Consider the following 19,274-nt stretch of genomic DNA (forward strand, 5'->3'; position numbering starts at 1 on the left):
CTGCTCTGGAAAATCAAGTTGAAACCGGGTGAAAGTAAGTATGATCCTCTCTCTGGGCCCGAAAGCATCCGAGACTCAAAATTCTCAAATCGAAATTGTTGGACAATCCAAAAATTTGCCAAGGCGATCAAAAAAAAGGGTTCCCCAAATTTTTGGGGCGATGGTGTGAAAACCTCACAACAGATACCTTGACGTTGTTTTCATTTAAGCCTTTATGACTTTATTTCCATTGGATGGAATTTGTTCTCCGTAGAATATTATAAAACTGAAATCTTGGTTGAGCTATTTATGATGCAACATGTATTAGCATTTGAATTCCTTAGGATTATTCAGCCACAAAACTAGGTAGTTGGGATTTCAGATCAACATTTTTCTCTAGCAATGCTTTTTTGTTAGCATTTGAGAACAGAATACTGTGGGTGATGGCTTGAATGTTGAACTCGACAAGTATAATAATGACCTTTGCATTGGAGTTCAATGACTTTGTTATATTAAAAATACAACTTAAAAATAAACTAGTGTGGCAATATAGACTACAAATAGAATAACAGGCAGAATAATTACTAAATCAGCAGCTTGGGCTGTAGCTTTCTTGCCAATACAACTGGTCGCAGCCAATAAGTAGGCAAGCTGTTATACATCTAGAAGAGTGGAATTGCCTTGTGCTGTGGACAATGTCAGAAAAAGCTAGGTCTTAATTTTTATATGTTTATATTGGATACTCAAGTTTTAAAATTCTAAATCAAAGGTCGCATTCCCAAATATTTTGAACAGTTTACCGTACATGTTCATTTTTTGTTGCATTGAAAAGCATGACCTATAAAATTAACAATATTATAGACCAATCTACCTTCTTAGGGCCTTGAAGAATAACATATTAGCATCGTTCTTACAGATTGCTATGCTCTACAGTTTCCTTGTACACTCTCTTCTAAACTGCATTTAGTTGCAAAATCTCTTAAAAAGAATCAGTGAAGAAGAATTTTTTTACCCTTAACTGATGGGCATATTCACATGTACACGTCACAAACTCAACAAATGAATCAAGCAGTGGTCCTAGTGAAATCACCTTAAAACATTTCTACGATCATTTAGTTGCTTAATATTACCTGTGTGCTCTGTTTTTGCTGATTCATTGGAAACATAAATTACTCTCAATAGTTTTTACCAAGTTCATGGATGACACATAGACCCCCATACAAAAGTCTGTTGGCTACAGAACCAACATGGCAAAAATAGAATCCAAATGCTATGACAGCTAAACTGGATTTCACCTAGGAAAACTGCAGTTTGCTGAATACATACCTTCTTTTGCAATTAGCACACTCTCTATTGTCTGACAGCCTTAGAAGACTTTCCGATATTCAAAACAAAGGTTACTGTGATCAGGCACAATATTCCAAAAGAGTCATAAAGATCAATCATTTTGTTCATAATGGATGAAGGAATGGTACCTTGTATATTGTTTCCATAGAGATTTAGTGAAAGAAGAGAGCTCAAATGGAAGATCCCATTGTTCTGGGGTCTTCCCCTGCAAATCATTCTCAGCCAAATTAAAAAACCCTATATAAGTACATCTCCCCAAATTGGAGGAATGGTACCCCTCAGGTTGTTCTTTGGAAAATTTAGAACTCCTTACTGACTTGTATTTGTGCAGAATGAAGGACAAATTTTTCCAGTTAAATTGTTGCTTGAAAAATCCATAATTTCAGCATGCATTGAAGCAGGAAGGGAACCAGAAAAATTATCTTCTGACACATGAAATGAATAAAACAAGTTACAAGAATTTGAAACAGGCCAAAGTAAGAATTGGTTTAAAAAATGCACACGACTAAAAAAACAAATAACCTGCCTCCCAATTGTCTGTTTAACAATACATGTCATGAACTCTCGGATACATAAAAACAATTAATGATTCAATGAAGAGCTATAGATATCCACAACCTATGTGATTTCATTGCTATGCAAACAAATTCTTAAGCAATATTTGCAATTAATTATTGGATTGAATAAACTCTGAAACACCATTTCATCTAATTTAAAAAAGATACAATAAAAATGTCCATATTCTCAGATAGGCTCGTCAAACTAAGGCTAACTAAGGCTACTGTGTCGTGGATAGGGATAATACATTTTAAACCTGGTCATAGAGAAAATTCAACAGGTACATTTCTTAAAAATCTTCTGCCGCTTAGATATAAAATCTATGACAGTAAAACTAGTGTATGAAAATATTTGTAAGAAATCTCATAAAAGATTTACAGCCCCTGATCATACTAAATAGATGCAGTTTTTAAAAATGATCTGCCGTATAGATAATAAAATCAATGAAAAGTGATCTATGACAGTAAAAGTAGTGTATGAAAACATTTGTAAGAAATCTTATAAAAGATTTAATGGCCTCTCTACTTCAATGTAAAATTGATTGCTTTTTGTAGTAAAAACACCTTGACCCAGTCCTAAAGGCATCAAATATAGGATTTGTGATAACAGGGCTAATATAAAATTCTCCTTTTCAGGAACAAGGCACACAGAGAGTTATTCGATGGCATGAGGTATATAATGGTTTAACGTTCTCAGCAGCTTTACAATTGAAATCCAGTCAATAAAATCTGTGAAGATTATCAAAGGGTCACAAATTTAGGGAAAGATGGATACAAGAGAAGGGCACATGATACACCAGGTTTGAATCATTGATGATCAAGTTCCAGTAGGTTCAAAAATGTTAGCCAATTAGAGTTATGATGGACTTACAGAGAAGAGAAAACTATAGCCACGTTTGAGAATATCAACAGGAAGCCAAGCCTTGTCCACACCATTTATTCTAACTCATCCTGAGGTGAGGCTGGAGGAGCTGGAGGAGAGTTAATTCTTGATGATCTATGATATGTGGAACGAATCCTTTTTCTTCCTTGCAGCAACAGCTAAGTACAGGAACAAAAGGATTCATTCTCCATGGCATACACCCATTATCCAATAGTTCTTGGATTATAATTTCGGCTCTGTCTTAGATAGCTTATGATACCTACAGCAAGGAATTCAATGATGAGTTATTTCCCTTTACCTAATGAAAGCCTGTGTTGTAGGACCCTTGAAAATATCTTCATATAATCAACTAGCCATTGCAATTCCCATTTTCCTGTTGGGTTCTACATTGAATTTGGAATACATTCATAAGGACAACACAATTTTTCCATTCAATTTGCCCTTTACGCAAAGTATTCAATGCCACTGAAAATTAACCTCAAATAATACAAATAAGCTCTAACTGTTATGAATTGTTATACGATTTCAGTGAAAATCAAGATGTAAGGTAGCATTTCAAAGGCAACCCTGAGACCCAAAAGCCAGGGAGAGTTGGAGAGATTGGGGAAGATTTTGCATTTTATTGTCAAAGATAAATTTAAAAGCATCAACAGAACTTTTGAGTCCATGCCTCTATCTCTTGAAACAAAAGATAGATAAACTAGTTTAGCCCTATTGTTTCTCAAACAGAACAACCGCATGACCCTGTTGTGAGATTGAAACACCATTTCTCTTCCTCAATGCGACTTTACGTTCAAACAACACCCTGAAGAAAGCCGGTACCAAACAGAGCAGGAACTACTTGCATATCAGTAGATCAAGTCAGGAAAACTACTTACAGATCCTTTCAAATATATTGACAGTCTGAAGAAGACATTGGGCAGAAATGGGTTGAAGGTGATAGCAGCCTTGTGTACAATGGCTGACACAGCAACACCGATAACAGTAGCAAAGACTAGAACAAGGACTACATCCTTCTCCTTGTGCCTGTACTTGAGGCTTGTCATTCTTCCCAGCAACTGTTTATACCCAAACATGATCTACTTGCATATCAGTAGACCAAGTCAGGAAAACTACTTACAGATCCTTTCAAATATATTGACAGTCTGAAGAAGGCATTGGGCAGAAATGAGTTGAAGGTGATAGCAGCCTTGTGTACAATGGCTGACACAGCAACACCGATAACAGTAGCACAGACCAGAACAAGGACTACATCCTTCTCCTTGTGCCTGTACTTCAGGCTTGTCATTCTTCCCAGCAACAATTTATACCCAAACATAATGCAGGAGCATCCACGATGGCATGTTAACCCATGTTTTCCATCTGTCGAACGTCGTGTTAGCTGAGTGCATAGTAACTGTTAGCAGTAGTTGAAGCATTTAATGCAACAGTTTGAATTTCTGAAGCATCTAGACTTAGGCATCCCATTTTTATTTTCAAGTTGATTTAGGCACTCAGATTAGAGAGTTTTGGGAGAGAAGAAGGAAGAGAGGGGAAAGCTTGCTGGTGACGCCATACTGTTGAAGAGGCTGAGCACCAGGTACCAAAGAATAGAGAGTAAGAGAGTTAATCCCTGCTAAGAATGTATGTAAACAATATTTGAAATATAATAGAATCTAAAGTTTATTTTTCGTGTCCGTGCTTCATACATGTGGCATTTCGTTTTCATGTTATCCCTGTGTGCTTGCTGAGAATCTAAGTTATTTTGTAACAACAATTATTGTGTGTGGAGCATTTCTTTCTCTTGTCCTTTAAGCAAATCTTGCAGGTTTAGTTTGTCCTAGCTTCAGCTGCAACCCTTTAGTTTGTCCTAGCTTCGGTTGCAACCCCTCTGTTTGATAGGACACAGGGGAGTTGAACTGCATTTCGTTTTCGTGTTATCCCTCTGTGCTTGCTGAGAATCTAGGTTATTTTGTATCCCCAAAAGCTGTTACAGAGATTTCCCTATGTAACTTCGTCCATCCAATCAAATCCTAGGAATAGTGAAGCAAGACCAGAAGCCATTACAAAACCAGCACTAAGTCCAATAAGACCTGTAAGTTGTAACATACCCAGTTCCATACTATTTCATCGAATTCGCAATGTTTCCTCCTAATACACTTAACTTTAATGCAAATTAAATATAAAGGAATGACATGATTGCCTACAAAATACTGTAAATGAGGGGGTTATCAAACAGTGTAATCACTAGTAGTTTCTTACAGATTGATGTCTTTGATTTTAAAACAATATTCCCCATCTACCTTTTAACATCTCCCTTCATTCCTTGAGTCTAATCAACTGCTCCTATACCTTCCCCACTTTCCTCCAATTCCAAGAAATCATCTAATCAACAGGGAGCGGAGGTGTAGAAACACTCCTGAGTTTCCAAAGGCCATTGGTGAGTCTCTGCAACTGAAAATCACACAGATTTTCTGAACTAGAAATCCAACTTGGCATTGCAAAGCCAAATGGTATGAGGCATTCCAGATGTTTGATTTCTGCTACATTCTCCGGAAACTCCAGGCCCCCCATATTCACAATTGCGAGACGACACATCTTTGTCAGCTGCACAGTGATGCTCTTCAACTCCATCTCATGACATACTTTTAACTGTACTTCCTCAAGCTGACTCAACTTGACCAAGTCCACCTATTTCATTTTCTACGGAAAAGTCCAACCATCCTGATCATATAACTCTCAGAGATGCCAGCGTTGATACTCCTTTTGGCATGAGATCAGCCGTCGCAAGGGACCCATGGGAGGGGCTTGGGCTCTATTTTGGTGGAGCGGGTGGCTCCATGATAAATTTTTAGGGGGGGCTGAAGGTTTAATTGGAATTTTTTCATACAAAATAGGAGCCCCGATTTTTTAGCCCTCTTAGGCAAAGGTCCGTTGGGAGAGGCTTGGGTTCTATTTTTGTGGAGCGAGTGGCCCCATGATAATTTTTTAAGAGGGGCTACAGGTTTATTTGGAATTTACTCCTCTAAATAGGAGCTCCAACTTTTTAGCCCCCTCATTTGAGCGGGTGAAAATGGGGTGGGGCTGGAAGTAGCCCCACTAGCTTAGGGAAGAAATCTGCCACTTGTCAAAACCTACAATTCATTTCCCACCAAAATGATAACCCATCAAAGAAATTTATGAAGAAATTAAATTTTTATTTTTAAAATTTATAAAACCACAAGCTTCCTTGAATTTAGGCATTCATCTTTTTAAAGCTTATTCAAATATAAAATTCATGGGACCACTTCCTTTAAGATATTCCTAAAAATTCTCAGTGGCACCCGCTCTATTTATAAGGAAGTGGGTGCCCATAGGAACCCAACAAGGTTGCATGGGTACTCATACCCACACCCCTGGTACTTGTACCCACGTACCCAAGTACCGGGTACACGTATCCCACGTATCGGGTACTGGGTGGAGAGCATCATAGCTAAAGATCTTGATTAAGATTATGATTTTTTTTTTGGTTTTTTAATTTTTGTATTAGCTTGTTGTTTATCAAACTTAATTCAATACCAAATCAGTTTGAAACTTTGATACTCATTAACAATAAACTTTATCACTATTCAAGTCATAAGTTTATCATTTGCAATATGTCATTGTCATATGATTTAGGATCTTCTTGTTCATGTTTAAAGTCTGCCTTCTTTGTTATGCATCTAAGCATTTATCATGTATTATTATTTCAAACATATAGCAAATCTGAAATTGAAAACAATACATTACATTTGCAAACTTTATCACTGTTCTTGTTTTGAAAAACCATTGTCATGACTCATAATTTCAGATTTTTTATAAATATAAAAGTATAATTTTTAAATAAGTTTGACATACCCAAGTACCTCCGTTCCCTATTATGAAAAATACTTTAAACATTAAACATTCAGCAATAGCATATATATATATATATATATAATAATTTGACTTATGGCTCATATTTTCAAATTTCTTGTTTTGAATGCTCAATGTCATGACTCATGACATATATTTTGATTTTTATATTTTCTATAAAATATTAATTATATAAAAAAAAATTAGGCCATGACACACGTACCTCCGTCCCCTATTTTGAAAAATATGCATACCCATACCAGTTCCCGTTCCTATACCCACATACCCGTGCAACCTTGGAACCCAACCTTAATTTGAGCAGGTGAAAATAGGGTAGGGTTGGATTTAGCCCCACCCACTTAGGGAAGAATTTTTCCATTTGTCAACAATCTACTCTTCATTTTCCCACCAAATCCCACCAGAGAAATTTATGAAGTAATATAACATATTTCTTAAAATTCATGAGACAATCAACTTCCTTCAATTTAGGAGCTAATATTTTCAAGCAGATTCACATATAAATCCATAGGACCGCTTCCTTTTCTAAATATTCCTAAAAAATCTCAGCAATATCCGCTTTATTTTTAAGGAAGTGGATGCTCATGGAACCCCAGCCTTAGGCAGGGGTTCCATGGGAGGGGCTTGGGCTCTATTTTTGTGGAGCGTGTGGCTCCATGATAATTATTTAGGGGGCTAAAAGTTTTTTTGGAATCTTTTCCACAAAATAGGAGTCCCGAATTTTTAGTCCCTTCAATTTGACTGGGTGAAAAAGGGGTAGGGCTCAATTTAGCCCCACCAGCTTAGGGAAAAAATTTGCCATTTGTCAACAACCTACTTCATTTTCCAACCAAAATGAAATCCCACCAAACAAATTGTAATTACATCCGGATAGGCTAACGACATTTATTTTGAGGATGTCGGCCAGTCACAGGATTCTATTTGGTTTCGTTGGGGAGATATTTAAGTGTGGGGCTTCCTATAGTTAAGTCACTTTATTTTATAAAGTTGATTTATAAAGTTACTTTATGACAAAAGTAACTTAAGTAAAAGACAAAATTGGTTTTTATCCCATATTGCCTCACTGTTTGTATTTCCCTCATATCGAGGTTATAAAAGCAAGGAGCTGCATTGGGATTCACACCATGAAATATATCAACATATTGTTTGTGAAATTAGTTGCTTGATTGTGATTGGTTGTTCTTGAGGATGAAACCCCTCAAGACAAAGGGTAGTTGGACGTAGCCCCAACAACTCGTGAAGTTTCATCCATAGCTCAAACGTAGAGTTGGAGCAAGTGAATGTTTTGACTGAGTATGTTACACATTAGTAAGAGGCCTATAGAGAAGGTACAGGGATTATAGCATTCTAATTTCTAAGGCAGTTGGAGAACCAACAGGGTGAAGTGTTTTGATTTCATCACAGTAGTAAGCACTGCGTTGGGCATATACAAGCGGATAGTTATATCCACTAGGTTAACCACAAGGAGTCTGGAAAGCACATGGTCGCACACTCCTTCCACAGGGTAGAAGAGTGGAGGAAGACGACAATCAGCAGACAGCACACTAAGTGTAGACCGAGTTACATTTGAGGCTCATCGTTGGAGTATCAGAGTTCATTACCACAGGCCGCCAGGGTGGGTATACACTAGTCGAGTGCACCAATAAGACTTCAATCCGGTTGGGTATCACATGTAGAGGTAGGCTTCCCTCAGCACGCATGAATGTTGTTCTTTGTATTACGTAGTGCATGAAATTAACGTCCTTGCTGTTAGTTAAGACCAAGAGTATTAGACCCGCATGCTGCCATTAAATACTCTGTATGAAATAAGACTCAATTAATTAAATGTGTTTGACATTATTGCAATTTTCTACGCCTTTCATGTATTGACATTGTTGTATCTCGGCTTCACCATACTATGGAACAGTGTAAATGTTAAAAGTAAATTTGTGGTTTACCATTTCTAGCAAAAAGTTATATATCAGATTTGTTCTTGCTACTGTTGTATTGGTTTGGCATATTACAGTGGTATCAGAGCCACAAGACCTGTCGACTTGTGGGTAAGTTACTTTTTTGCAGGCTAGGTTTAATAGGAATAATGTTAGACAGGTATGAATAGGAAACCATATAATTTTAGTCACATCCAACCTGAACAGGCAAGATCTTCAGACCAGATTGATATTGAGGGCAGTTACTCAGTTGATGAGGAGCTAACCTTCGGGACAAGCATATAGGGTGAACAAGTTGCACAGGCACAGATCACTCAGATGGCCCGCAAAGAGGCTGGTGAACAGAAACGAGAAGTGAGGGAAACTTTATGCGCTATTCGAGATGGATAGAATAATATCGCTACTACACTTTAGCAGCTTACTGGTGCTATGCAGCAGCTAGCTCCAACTCATAAGAGAACACCGAATCATCATAGTGGAGGTGGTACTGTGGTAGGATCACCCTGAGCTGCTAGGGCCCCCACTCGGAACACTAACAGGCCACTGATGCCCATTTTTGCTGAGAATAATGCCAAGGAAGAAGTAGCACAACCTGCGGCACCAGGCTTACTTCCGAATAATGTTATGGTTATGTACGATAAATGAGATTTGTTCTTGGATCAGATTAAACAGAATTTGACCTTTGTTCAATACATGAATCAAAAAAGGGAGACAGAGAGACCACAACAAGACGGGAGGCTTAGGGCACAAAATTGGGACTTGAAGCACGCCATGAACAAGTTATCGCTCCCCACTTTTGATGGCAGCAGTAAGACATCCGCTAGAGCTTGGATTTACAAGCTAGACACATACTTGACATTTAAGCCCATTTCCAAAATAGAGGCCATTAGATTCGCCATAATGCATTTGGAGGGAGCAGCATATGATTGGTGGCATCATGGGCTGGTCACCCAGGATCATGGTCTCATTACATCATACGAGACTTTCAGCTCTAAGCTGATCACATGTTTTGACAGGAAGGACATTGAGGTCTACTATAGGAATTTGGCACAGTTACAACAGGGCGGATCTCTGAAATGACTTCATTGATGAGTTTCAACGGATCTCATTTATGGTTCCGGATATGACAGAACAGTGTAAGGTAATGTTGTTTACTGAGGGCTTATAGGACAGATTTAGAGACATGGTCAAGGTCCTTAAACCAAACACATTGGATAATGCTATTAAGATCACACATGATCTAGACTCACCTTCGTCAATACTACAACCTCCTAAGAAACCTTATAAGGGGTCTACTTCATTCCAGAAGAATAAGAATTAGCATAAGACTTCCCCCTCAGATTAGATTTTGAGACACGGAATGAACTCAGGAGGAAGAAGCTATGCTTCACTTGTAGGGAGCCATGGATATTGGATCACAGATGCCTTGGCAAAGGTAAAATACATTATGTCGAGGTTCTTTCAGAGGAGGATGAGCAACAAGGGGGCAACGATGTTGATGGCAGAGATGAGGAAGAGAGTGAGGATTAGCCTCTTAAAAAGAGGAAGAAGAAATCCACTCCAGAACAATCTCCTATCATAGCTTCCCTTTCTAGCGATCCCATGGGTCACCCCTTTTGTTTGAAGGGTATAGTTAGAGGGCAGCATATTGTGTGTCTTTTAGATATAGGTGCATCACATAACGTCATAAGCACACATTGGGTTTCAAAGAGAAAGTTACAGATCAATGACATAACTGAGTTCGAAGTTAGAATGGCAGGAGGTGATAGACTAAGGTGCACAGAGAAAGTGCCAGGGCTATCGATTCACTTTGATGACTTTCTTCCAGAGGCAGATGTTTATGTTGTCAATTGGATGGATTGTTGGGAAGACATTGGTTGCAGACTACTAGCAGGTACACAGTTGATCATGATAAGATGCAGCTGGAATTCTTACAGGATGGCCGGCAGGTGATTCTCAAGGCCATGCCAGAGAGTGAACCCAGGTTGATTTCAGCTCACAGGATGGAGGCTATTATGTGGCATGGTGACATGGAGTGGGCAGCACATTGTTTCATTTCTTCTAAAGCTACATTAGGTTCAAGACAGCAGCTTCAGGTTGACATTCAGCCGATGCTTGATAAGCACAAGAAGGTTTTTGAGGACATACCCCCCGGCATTCCCCTAGATAGAGGGTTTGAGCATATCATTGAGTTGGAGGAGGGCGCCAAATCCGTCATTACCACTCCTTATCATCATCCCAAACACTGTAAAGAAGAAATAGAAAGGACGATTAAGGAACTCTTGGACATGGGACACATCAGACTGAGCTCTAGCCCCTTTGCTTCTTTGGTAGTTTTGGTGAAGAAGAGAGAGGGCACTCTTCGCATGCGTATTGATTATCGTGCTCTCAACAAGAGGACCATTAAGAATAGGTATGCTATTCCTCGCACTGATGAGGTACTAGATGAATTACATGGGGCATTCTATTTCTCGAAGATAAATCTTAGATCTAGATACCATCAGATATGGGTTCATGAGGAGGATGTACATAACACAGTTTTTCGATGTCACTATGGACAATATGAATTCTTGGTTATGCCATTTGGGCTCACCAATGCGCCGACCACGTTTCAATCATGTTTGAACCATATGTTTAGAAAACAGTTGCGCAAGAGCGTGTTGGTATTTTTTGATGATATCCTAGTTTTCAGCAGAACTTGGGAGGAGCATTTGTAGCATAGTAATGAGAATCGCCCAAAAATCGCCTAAATCGGCGATTCTGCGACCCGATTCATCCTGCGCGATTTTTTTTTGAATCATGAATCGGTATCGCCAATTTTTGGGCCATGAATCGCCTGAATCGCCGATTCAAGCGATTCATGTAAAAATCGCCAAAATCGCTTTAAAAAATCGGCTATGAATCGCCCGCGGCATGTAAAAAGGGAAGTTGAAATTTTTTTTAAAATCACTTGTTTTTTTCACTTTGTTTTTGACCTATTCTCTTTGTTATAACCCTAAAGGGCCTTCTATTTGTGAAGCATGAGTAGAACAGAGAAAAAGTGAGAGAAGAAGAGAAAAGAAAAGCCATAGGTTTCCAACCGGCAAGAAGGAGGAGCACCAAAGAGATCAGTAGGCCATTTGGGGAGCCCATCAATTGCTTTGGGAGCATTAAGGAGCCAATATCAACACTCCTCAACTCATTTGCAAGAGGTAAGCGCTTATTTTTTTCTTGCATGTTAGTGTATTATGCATTTTTTGTTTAATTTTTAGTGTATTATACGTTTTTTGTTAAATTTCTATAGTTTTCAAGAATTTTAGTGTAAATCTTGAATGTTATTTATTTTTACTAAGTTGCAAGCTAGGGTTTTTTGTTTTCTAATTTTTATTAGCTTCAAACTTTGATATTTTACATAAAAAAATTTATTGCAGCAGCCTTTGCTCTCATTTTTCGCAAATTCCAATGGGTAAAAAAGATGAATGTTGGAAATATAATGAAGAGTTTCCTGGAAGAACCAAATATCAAACAAAATGCATGTTTTGTAAAGAAAAAATAACTTTCGAAGGTATTTATAGATTGAAATTCCACATTGCTGCTATACCTGGACATGATGTTACAGTTTGCACTCACCAAACTCCTGAGGCAAAACGCACTTGCTTAATGGCATTAGAAAAAATTGAAAAAGACAAAGCAAATAGGAAAATGCAAGTTGAAGGGTTAAGGGGTATTGGCTCCCATGTTCCCGCATCCGCAGCCGCATCCACATCTGCATCTGCATCAGCTTCCGCATCCGTAGGTTGTGTTGGAGACGGTTCTTCTAGGCCTCTTTTTTATCCTAGTTCTTCTGCTCGTGCTAGTGCTAGTGCTAGTCGGTCACATACTGAGACAGAGTCCCACACCAACCTATTGCAGCCTAGAGTGCGGAAAAACAGAATGGATAGTTACTTTGTGCCCCGCACTACTTCTGGTTCCCAACCCACGCTTGAGGGCATGGGTTTGAACAAGGAGATTCACGATGCTACCAGAAAAGAGATTTGCAAATTTTGGTACTTTTGCAACATTCCATTTATTGCAGCCAAGTAATTGATTCTTTTTTCTTTGTTTTCTTTAAAGCTAAAATTAAAAGTAAAAGTAAAACTTTAATTATATCTACTTGTTTTATAATTTGAGTCTTTGACATCTAAACTTTTATTTGTGACAAGGCTCCTTATTGGCAGAATATGATAGATGCGATTGCTATTTGTGGTCCGGGGTTTAAAGCCCCAACTGAGGCTGAGTTGAGCGGATACCTCCTGGATGAGATGGTAGAGGACATGAGGGTTGACCTCGAGGAGAACCGAAAGGAATGGATTGCAAAGGGTTGCACCATCATGACTGATGGCTGGACCGATAAGAAGAATAGAACACTCCTCAATTTTCTTGTATCCTGTGGAGGTGATTGATCATTCTACTTTCCTACATACATTGTAAATTTTGATTTGTTGAATGCTAATTCGTTAATGATCCATTTAATATTATAATTCGTAGTTTTGTTACTTGTAGGATATACCATGTTCATAAAATCCATTGATGCTTCCGCACATGTGAAAAATGCCACATATTTATGTGAGGCTATTGAGGAAGTTATAGCAGAGGTGGGAGAACAAAATGTGATCCAGGTGGTGACGGATAATGCAGCAAATTATGTTGCAGCAGGTAAACTTTTAACTTTGCAACTTTTGAAAATAAATTTATTTGAATTTTGAAATTTGAGTTTCTAATCGACTTAAAATTGTTGTAGGTAAACTTTTGATGGAGAGGCACCCCACCATATTTTGGTCCCCTTGTGCGGCACACTGCATTGACCTCATGTTGGAGGAAATTGGCAAACTTGAGTTTGTCAAGTCATGTGTGGAAAGGGCAAAAAAATATGCAAATTCATTTATAATCATGCATTTGTCCTTAGCACAATGAGGAAGTACACAAAAGGCAAGGAGTTAGCTCGCCCAGGTATCACGAGGTTTGCCTCGAATTTCATCACCTTGCAGTCCTTGTTGACATCAAGAGATGGATTGAAGAGCATGTTTGTTGGGCAGGAGTGGATTTGCTCTTCCTATGCTACGACCACTATAGGGTTAGATGTGGCGGATTGCATATTTGATGAGGATGGTTTTTGGAAACCCGCTAGAGAAATCCTTAAGGTAAATTTATTGCAATTTAACATTTAGTATTTTTCTTTTACTTTAAGTTATATTATTTTATATTTAAGTTTTGACTCAAATTTTTTGTTTTACTTTATATGTAGGTCACTGAGCCCCTTGTAGCTTTGCTACGAACTGCTGATGGGGAGAAGCCCTCTATGGGCTACATTTATGAGGGCATGGATAGGGCCAAGGAGGCCATCAGAGCCAGGTAAAAATTAAATAATATATTCAATGTTCATGAATCTAGATTCTAAACTTAAAGTTGATTATATAATGCATTAATTTTAGAGTTGTAATCGATAAATGAGACTAATTGTTTTTGTTTTTTCCTTATTTCAAATAGATGGTGGCAAATGTTTGGGGCCACAACCCCAAACCTTCAAAAAATTGCCATTTGCATTCTGAGTCAGCCGAGCAGCGCTTCTGGATGTGAGCGCGGTTGGTCCATGTTCGAGCACATCCACTCGAAGAGGAGAAACAGGTTGACAGTGCAGAGGTTGAATGATCTTGTCTTTGTTCATTACAACCTTCATCTTAGGATCAGACAGATTTTGGGCGTTGACTCCTCTCCGATCATTCTAGAGGAGATTGATCCAGAATCAGAGTGGATCACAGAGACCGTGGACCCAGTCTTCACTGAGGAAGACCGCGTGTGGGTTGACCAGGTGGATGTAGAGGCTGAGGCTGTGGCCAGGGCAGAGGAGGCAGCTAGAGCACGTTCAGGCATTGGTAGACGCACACACGCACGCACAGACGCAGGCCCTAGCGACGTTATTCATGAGCCCATTGCCCATGCAGGGGACATGGCTTGACGGTCCTCTAGGACCTATCTTACATGCCTTTCTCATAGGCAAACTGGATACTCAGAGGCTGAGGTTGAGGCTGCAGCAGAGCTAGAGGATGATGATGAGGATGATGAGGCTTGAGCTAGAGCCTTGTTTTTATATTTTGTTTACACTGTATAGATATTGATAATTTGATAGTGATACTGAATCACTGATAGACATATCTTTCAAACTTTCATGGATCTTCATCTTAGATTTATACATACATTTATGATTTGATGTCTTATAGATCTTCATGATTTCATCTTACTGATTCTATGATTTGAATCATTATGATCATTTGATTTTTATTTACTTCAGCTAGCATACAATTTACATTTTAGTACATAATGATAACATAGTTACGTATGTGATGGATTTTATGTTTCATGTTTATGTATGTTAGATTCTATTTGATGATGTTATAGTGTTTTAAAGTTATATTCAATAAAGGGTGCATGAAATAAGTCTTAAATTGTTAAAATCTTTACATTTAAAGGGTTTTTTCAAATTTGCCGATTCATCGCCAATTCACCGGCGATTCACGATTCGATTCGGCCGTGCCGATTCCGATTCACGTTACTATGATTTGTAGCACCTAGATGATGTACTTAGCATTAAGGAGGAGCACTCATTGTTTGTGAAAAAGTTGAAGTGTGAGTTCGGATTGACTGAGATTCTTTACCTTGGACACGTGATTGGTGCAGATGGGGTGAAGGTACACCAGGAAAAAATACAGGCGATCCTAGATTGGCCACCTCCGAGGGACACATCAGATTTGAGGGGCTTCCTCGATCTTTCCTCTTATTACAAGAGGTTCGCTAGAGGCTTCTCTCAGACAGTAGCTCCCCTCACGGATCTCACACAAAAAGGGGCATTCAGGTGGACAGATGATGCAGAGGTGACCTTTGATAAGCTCAAGAAGTTGATGAGCACATGTCCGATTTTGGCACTTGTCGATTTCTCTCGCCCTTTTGTCCTAGAGTGTAATGCTTCTGGGAGCGGAATTGGCATAGTTCTAATGCAGGATAGGCATCCGACAACTTATGAGAGCTGAAAGCTCAAGGACAGTGAAAGATTATACTCCACCTATGACAAGGAAATGCTAGCCATTATGCATGCTTTAGCCAAGTTTAGACAGTACTTGGTGGGTGGCAAATTCACGGTTAAGACAGACCACAACAACTTGCGATACTTCTTAGAATAGAAGGATCTCAATGAAAGACGGCAAAAGTGGGTCAGCAAAATTCAAGTCTGTGATTTTGACATTGAGTATGTCAAGGGTAAGAATAATATAGTTGCTGATGTGTTTTTCAGGAGACCTTCAATAATAGAGTGTTGTGCCATTTTCAAGATATCGGAAGATTGGAAGTCCCAATTGTTGGTTGAGTATTCTAAGAATACTCAAGCTTGTCAGATCATGGATGGGCAACTCAAGGACAGCAAGTACAAGGTAATTGTTGATGTGATTTTTTATAAGGATAAGATCTATCTCATACCAAAGTCTAAGCTCAAGGGAAAAATTATGGAGACTCTTCATGATGCACCATTAGTCGGACACCCAGGTTTCTTCAAAACCTATAGGCAGGCCAAGGAAAGGTTTTCATGAAAGGGCCTCAAAGATGATGTCCTTCAGCATGTCAAAGAATGTTGGAATTGTCAGCAGAACAAGTTGGAGCACGAGTTTCCGGCCGGATTATTATAGCCTCTTCCTATTCCAGCACAGAAATGGGAGAGTATCTCCATGGACTTCACTACAGGATTACCAAGAGTGCAGAGCAGAGATTCCATTTTCGTGGTTGTGGACAGATTGACTAAGTTCACTCACTTTTTTGCTATAGCGGCAGATTGGTCAGCCTCTCTAGCAACCAAATCATTTTTTTGAGAGATTTTTTGCCTACATGGTCTCCCTGGAACCATTGTGAGTGACAAAGACAGCAAATTTCTCATCACTTTTTGGCAAGAACTGTTTAGATTGGCAAGTACTAAATTGATACCCAATACGAGTTACCACTCACAAACGGACAAGCAAATTGAGATAGTAAACAAATGGGTGGAGGGTTATCTCCATAACTATATAGCGGGGCAACAAAGAACTTGGGTTAAATGGTTATATCTAGGGAAGTACTGCTACAACTCTTCCTACCACGTCCATCCAGATGACACCGTTTCGAGCTCTCTATGGCAGCGAACTGTCATTCGTAGATTTAGCTTTGCAGGACAGCAGAGCACCACTAGCTGGAGATTGGATACAGGATCAGCAAGACATTCTCAGATCTCTTTGGGAGAACATTCTACAAGCTCAGAATCAGCAGAAGATGTATGCTGATCACTATAGGACAGAGCGGAGTTTTGAGTTAGGTGACATGGTTTACCTTCATCTCCAACCTTACAGGTAGAGCTCCTTGAAGGAGAGTGGGTCCGAAAAGCTTCAGCCTAGATTTTATGGTCCCTATCGCATTACTCGAAGGGTTGGAAAGGTTGCTTATGAGCTGGACTTGCTAGATAATAGCAGAATTCATGACGTTTTCCACATTTCTTGCCTCAAGAAGGTGATTGGTCAACATGTAGTGCCCTCCATTGGATTGCCCCCACTTGATGTGGAAGGGAAGCTAGTTTTGGTTCCAGCAGAGGTAATTGAGGTCAAAGAAAGGAAGCTGTGTAACAGATATCTAATTCGCTGGAAGGATTTGTCATATGAAGATGCCACTTGGGAGGGTGAATCAATCCTGTAGCATCCAGCACTAAGATTGCTTGAGGGCAAGCAATCCCGAGAAGGGAGGACTGTAATGTCCCCTTCTCCGCACTAGGCCTTATGGCACCTTGTTGGTCTATCTTTACATCCGGATAGGCTAATGGCATTTAATTTGAAAATGTCAACTAGTCACAAGATTCTATTTGGTTTCGTTGGGGAGATAAATAAGTGTGGGGCTTCCTATAGTTAAGTCACTTTATTTTACAAAGTTGATTTATAAAGTTACTTTATGACTTAAAGCCACTTTATGACAAAAGTAACTTAATTGACTAAAAGACAAAATTGGCTTTTATCCCACATTGCCTAATTGTTTGTATTTCCCTCATATCAAGGTTATAAAAGCAAGGAGCTACAATGGGATTCGCACCATGAAGTATATCAACATATTGTTTGTGAAATTAGTTGCTTGATTGTGACTGGTTGTTCTTGAGGATGAAACCCCTCGAGACAAAGAGTAGTTGAACGTAGCCCCAACAACTCGTGAAGTTTCATCCATAGCTCAAACATAGAGTTGGAGCAAGTAACATTTTGACTGAGTATGTTACATATCAGTAAGAGGCCTATCGAGAAGGTACAGGGATTATAGCATTCTGATTTCTAAGGCAGCTGGAGAACCGACAAGGTGAAGTGTTTTGATTTCATCACAGTAGTAAGGACTGCGTTGGGCATATACGAGTGGACAGTTATATCCATTGGGTTAACCACAAGGAGTCTGGAAAGCATGTCATCACACACTCCTTCCACAGGGTAGAAGAGTGGAGGAAAACGTCTTCACGAGGCAGGTTAGACAGTCAGCAGATGGCACACTGAGTGCAGACTGAGTTACATTCAAGGCTCATCGCTGGAGTATCAAAGTTCATTACCACAGGCTGCCAGGGTGGGTACACACTAGTCGGGTGCACCAGTAAGACTTCAATCCGGTTGGGTATCACATGTAGAGGTAGGCTTCCCTCAGCACACATGAATGTTGTTCTTTGTATTGCGTAGTGCATGAAATTAACGTCCTTGTTGTTAGTTCAGACCAAGTGTATCAGACCCGCATGCTGCTATTAAATACTCAGTGTGAAATGAGACTCGATTAATTAAATGTTGAGATTAAATGTGTTTGACAGTATTGCAATTTTCTAAGCCTTTCATGTATTGACATTGCGGCATCTCGGCTTCACCATACTGTGGAACGGTTTAAATGTTAAAGTAAATCTGTGGTTTACCATTTCTAGCAAAAAGTTATATATCAAATTTGTTCTTGCTACTGCTGTATTGGTTTGGCATATTACACCAATTTATGAATAAATTCAATTTTTATTCTTAAAATTCAGGAGACAAACAACTTCCTTGAATTTAAGATCTAATTTTTTGAAGCAGATTCACATATAAATCCATAGGACCACTTCCCTTTTTAAATATTGATACAAGAGAGGGATGATAATTATGGCTAGAGGCACACCCAATGATCAAACCACCTTGCACAGTCAACACAACGAAAGCCAACAACACATAGAACAACACCAAGGAGAGAAGGAACAACAGATTCTTTATTGATTCATCCAATTATCATCATATATGCCCGGCTGTGAGGCCTTCTGGGTTATGGCCAACAGTAACAAAACTTACAACTTCAAATTCAACCCTCAGGTCTTTGATCTCTCCTTCTAGCCTTAGCCTTTGACTTCTTCAACTAGACTCCTCTAAAAACTGACTGACTGGGCCTAAAACACCCTATTTATACTTGCCAAAACGGCTATTCTAATCATTACATAATAGAAGGTTGACCTCAATGGTCTGCACACATCCCAAGACAAGATCCTATCATTAAATTTGCAATTTAAATCAAATACATAAGTCGGCTCAAACTAGGAACCAAACACAGACAAACTCAGTCAAAGAAGGACCCAGGTATCAACAAACATCTAGTTGACTCAGCAGATGAAGGAACTCGGTAGTGACAAGACTCAATCACCACAGGAAC

General features: G+C 39.1%; 1 protein-coding gene across 1 annotated transcript; it reads left to right on the forward strand.

The window, feature by feature from the left end:
* The first annotated feature begins 13,077 nt into the window (after nt 1-13,077).
* On the forward strand, nt 13,078-13,926 carry LOC149565803 (uncharacterized). Its single transcript, XM_089817267.1, has 3 exons — nt 13,078-13,238; nt 13,324-13,723; nt 13,828-13,926. Exons 1-2 carry the CDS (start codon nt 13,094-13,096, stop codon nt 13,494-13,496), a joined length of 318 nt encoding a protein of 105 aa, XP_089673393.1. The 5' UTR covers nt 13,078-13,093; the 3' UTR covers nt 13,497-13,723; nt 13,828-13,926.
* The last annotated feature ends 5,348 nt before the right edge of the window (nt 13,927-19,274 follow it).

The sequence above is a fragment of the Cupressus sempervirens genome, chromosome 3 (genome assembly GCF_028749045.1).
Source record: "Cupressus sempervirens isolate cs-2001-9-10 chromosome 3, ASM2874904v1, whole genome shotgun sequence".
Taxonomy (NCBI): domain Eukaryota; kingdom Viridiplantae; phylum Streptophyta; class Pinopsida; order Cupressales; family Cupressaceae; genus Cupressus; species Cupressus sempervirens.

What these genes read in the sequence shown, in the direction of transcription:
- LOC149565803 (XM_089817267.1), top strand. Translation starts at nt 13,094, where the DNA reads ATGTTCATAAAATCCATTGATGCTTCCGCACATGTGAAAAATGCCACA. An exon ending in AGCAAATTATGTTGCAGCAG is followed by an intron (nt 13,239 to 13,323) that starts GTAAACTTTTAA and finishes AAATTGTTGTAG; the next exon opens with GTAAACTTTTGATGGAGAGG.